The 3,232-nt window shown below is 58.3% G+C and overlaps 1 protein-coding gene across 1 annotated transcript in view; it reads left to right on the forward strand.

The window, feature by feature from the left end:
- Positions 1–809: 809 nt before the first annotated feature.
- The window catches only part of LOC104522008 (GAS2-like protein 2), a 4,140-nt gene continuing 1,717 nt past the window's right edge, over positions 810–3,232 (forward strand). The window contains 4 exon segments of the mRNA XM_029084062.1: positions 810–1,167; positions 1,816–2,054; positions 2,179–2,286; positions 2,868–2,964. Of these exon segments, the coding sequence (XP_028939895.1) occupies positions 810–1,167; positions 1,816–2,054; positions 2,179–2,286; positions 2,868–2,964 (802 nt within the window).

Genomic DNA, 3,232 nt, shown 5'->3' on the forward strand with positions numbered 1-3,232 from the left:
ATTTTATTTTATTTTATTTTATTATTATTTTTGAGGGGTAGAGGGTTGATGGATTTGTGTGGTGGTTTGCAGGTGGAGCTACTGCATTTCCACAGAGCTTGGGCTGAGCCCTGACCCATTGCATGTTGCAGGGTTCCCAGCTCCTACTAATGAGTAGGACGAGCCCTTGAGGGAAGGGGGTTCCCTGGAGCAGGGTCCTCCTCTGGTTTGGGCACATTTCAGGGCTATCAATTCAGGGGTACTGAGCCCTAAAGATGCATCTTGTAGGGCTCCAAGGTCACCCCAACTGCAGTGGAGATGGGTGCAGGGATGGTGGGGAGGGAGCAAATCCCTCCTCTTTTGGGATCCTGAGGAACTTGGGATGCTGAAGAGCTGCTGTCTAAGTCCCTCCTGCCCTGGAGCTGGGGATTTTGGGGGAAAATCTACCCGGGGGGACCTGGAGAAGGAGGAGCAGGGCTGTCAGCAGAGGAGCAGGCGCTGGAGGGTTAAGGGGGAGTGTTTGCAGCCAGTCCCTTGTCACCAAGGAGAAGGGAACAGCACTTGGGAAGGAAACAAAACACCCACTGCCCAGGAGGGTGATTTCCTTTCCCCACACTCCATTGCAGTCCTGGGACCCTGAGAAGGGCTCCCAGCACCAGGAGGACGGCGTCACCATCCCGGGTGGCAAAGAGCAATTGGCATCGGGTGAGTGTGGCTGCTGGGGAGGTGGGCTGGGGACACAGCCCAGGGCAGCTCCCCATGTCCCCATCACTCATGTCCCCATCACTCATCACCCCTTTCCCTCCATCTCCTCCCAGTCTTATGGCAAAATGTGGGGGATATCGGGCACCGCGGTGCGGAGCATCCGTCCCTACCAGTCCAGCGAGCAGTACCTCTACGCCATGAAGGAGGACTTGGCCGAGTGGCTGAAGGAGCTGTATGACCTAGACATCAATGTGGACACCTTCATGGAGGTGCTGGAGACGGGGGCCGTGCTCTGCTCTCACGCCAACAATGTGACCCACGTGGCTGGGGAGTTTGCCCACACCTGCCCTGACATCGCCCGCCACCTCCGGCTGCCCACCACCGGCGTCACCTGCAACCTCACGGCACAGCCGGGCACCTTCCAGGCCAGGGACAACGTCTCCAACTTCATCCAGTGGTGCAGGAAGGAGATGGATATCAAAGGTAGGATGCTGGGCTCCAGCCACCCCATCTCCCTGCGTGCAATTCCCCTCCAGCTGCTCCTGGGTGCTTTCCTGTGTGTCCCCCAAAGCTGGTGCCACCTCGGAATCGGGCAGCACCACAAACAAGAAATTCCTGAGCTGGCATTTCTTGCACAAGCTCCTCCAGGCTCGGCAGCAGCTTTGTGGGGTGCTGGCACGCAGTGGGCGGGTTTGCTTGGGTGCAAATATGCGCCGGAGGGGTTGAAATGGAAAGGAGCTCTGCCACAGTGTGGCCCTGCCATGGCCGTAAGGACACCAGGAGCAGTCCTGGCTCTGAGCAAAGGGTCTGTCACCCTGTCCCCAGCACCAATGGATACCCGGGAAGGACATGGGCATGGAGTGACATGTCCTCAGTGCACCCAGTCACTGAGTTTTGTGGCTTTGGGATGTCATGAAACAGCCGTAGCACCTTTGCTTGTAGCCCAAGGGGAAAGCTCTTCCTCCCTGCATTTATCCCAACTCTTATTGGACCCAACCATATTCCTAGTAGGATGGCTCCAAGGAATAACTTCCCTTTGGGCAGATTTAGACTCCATCTGTGTTCCCCTGTCCCCTTTGTCCCTGTCCCCACATGCCTGTCCTGGCTCAGTCCACCCTTGCCCTGCCCCAGATGTCCTGATGTTCGAGACAGAGGACCTGGTGCTGAGGAAGAATGAGAAGAACTTTGTGCTGTGCCTGCTGGAGCTGGCACGCCGTGCAGCCCGCTTTGGCATGCGTGCCCCGACCCTCGTGCAGATGGAGGAGGAGATCGAGGAGGAGCTTCGCCAGGAGCTGGACCTGCCACCTGCAGACACTTCCCTGCCCCGGCCCCCCAGGAAACCACGGGACCTTCAAAACCTCGACCAGATGGTATGGATGGGCATGGAGTGGGACGGGGATGGGGTTGGAGATGAAGATGGGGATGGTGATGGGGATGGCCACCCCAGGACCTTTCCCAGGAGCCCTGGTGAGGACCCATCCCTGTTGCCTGCAGGTCCAGCACCTGGTGAGCCGCTGTACCTGCCCCGTCCAGTTCCCCATGATCAAGATATCCGAAGGGAAATACCGTGTGGGTGACTCTGACACCCTCATCTTTGTCCGGGTGAGTCTGCTTCACCCTGTGCTTTTGGGTCACAGGCACCAGGGATCCTGCTCTACTGCCACAAAGCCTCTTCCATGATCCATCCACCAAATGGGGCTGAAATGGGGGTTTTGACCATTATCCCCAGAGTGGGGAAGCTCTGCTCTGCAATATGTGTGTGCATGGGTGGAACCATCCATGTGTAGGTGACAAAAACCTGCTGTCCCACGCCAAACCAGAGCCAGGACTTACCCAGCAGTGGGAACACTGGGGTGCTCTGTCCCTGCCTGGATCTGTCCCTTCCCAAAGGGCTCAGCACATGATGGTGCAGAGGGGTTTTCCTGAAGGCTCTCTGCTCTCCTTGGGGTGGTGAAACATGCCTGTTGGGATGGCAGCGGGAGCTGAGACCCTCCCTGCCTTGGTAGTGCTGAGCTGGGGGGATGACGCTGTCCTTTGGGAGACCTGGTGGCACTTAGGGCAAGCCCATGGCTCTCAAAGCCCAGCTGAGCGTGTCACCCCAGGCTACTTACAAAGAGGTGGGGGTCCCAGGGCTGTGTTGTGTGCACCTCCCCAGCCCTCACGGCACACGGCATCCCACACAGATCCTGCGGGAGCACGTCATGGTGCGGGTTGGAGGCGGTTGGGACACACTGGAGCACTACCTGGACAAGCATGACCCGTGTCGCTGCACCTCACTCTGTGAGTCCCTGTGTCCTCAAACCCCGTGGCTCTGCCCTGTGGCTGGGGTGAGTGTGGGAGGGGGGGGGCCTGTGGTGGGTCTCACTGCTTCTGGGGCCGATAGAGAGTGGGAGGCTTCGTTATCGTGATGCCTCATGGCTTTGCTGGGGAATGTCTGGTTCTGGGGACTCTCTTTGGCTTTGGTGGCCACTAGATGTCACGGCAGACTTTGGGATGGAGCCAGAACCCAAAAACCCCTTTGATCAGGGAACACAGGTTTGCATAAGCC

The sequence above is a fragment of the Antrostomus carolinensis genome, unplaced genomic scaffold, assembly GCF_000700745.2.
Source record: "Antrostomus carolinensis isolate BGI_N321 unplaced genomic scaffold, ASM70074v2 scaffold29303, whole genome shotgun sequence".
Lineage (NCBI taxonomy): Eukaryota > Metazoa > Chordata > Aves > Caprimulgiformes > Caprimulgidae > Antrostomus > Antrostomus carolinensis.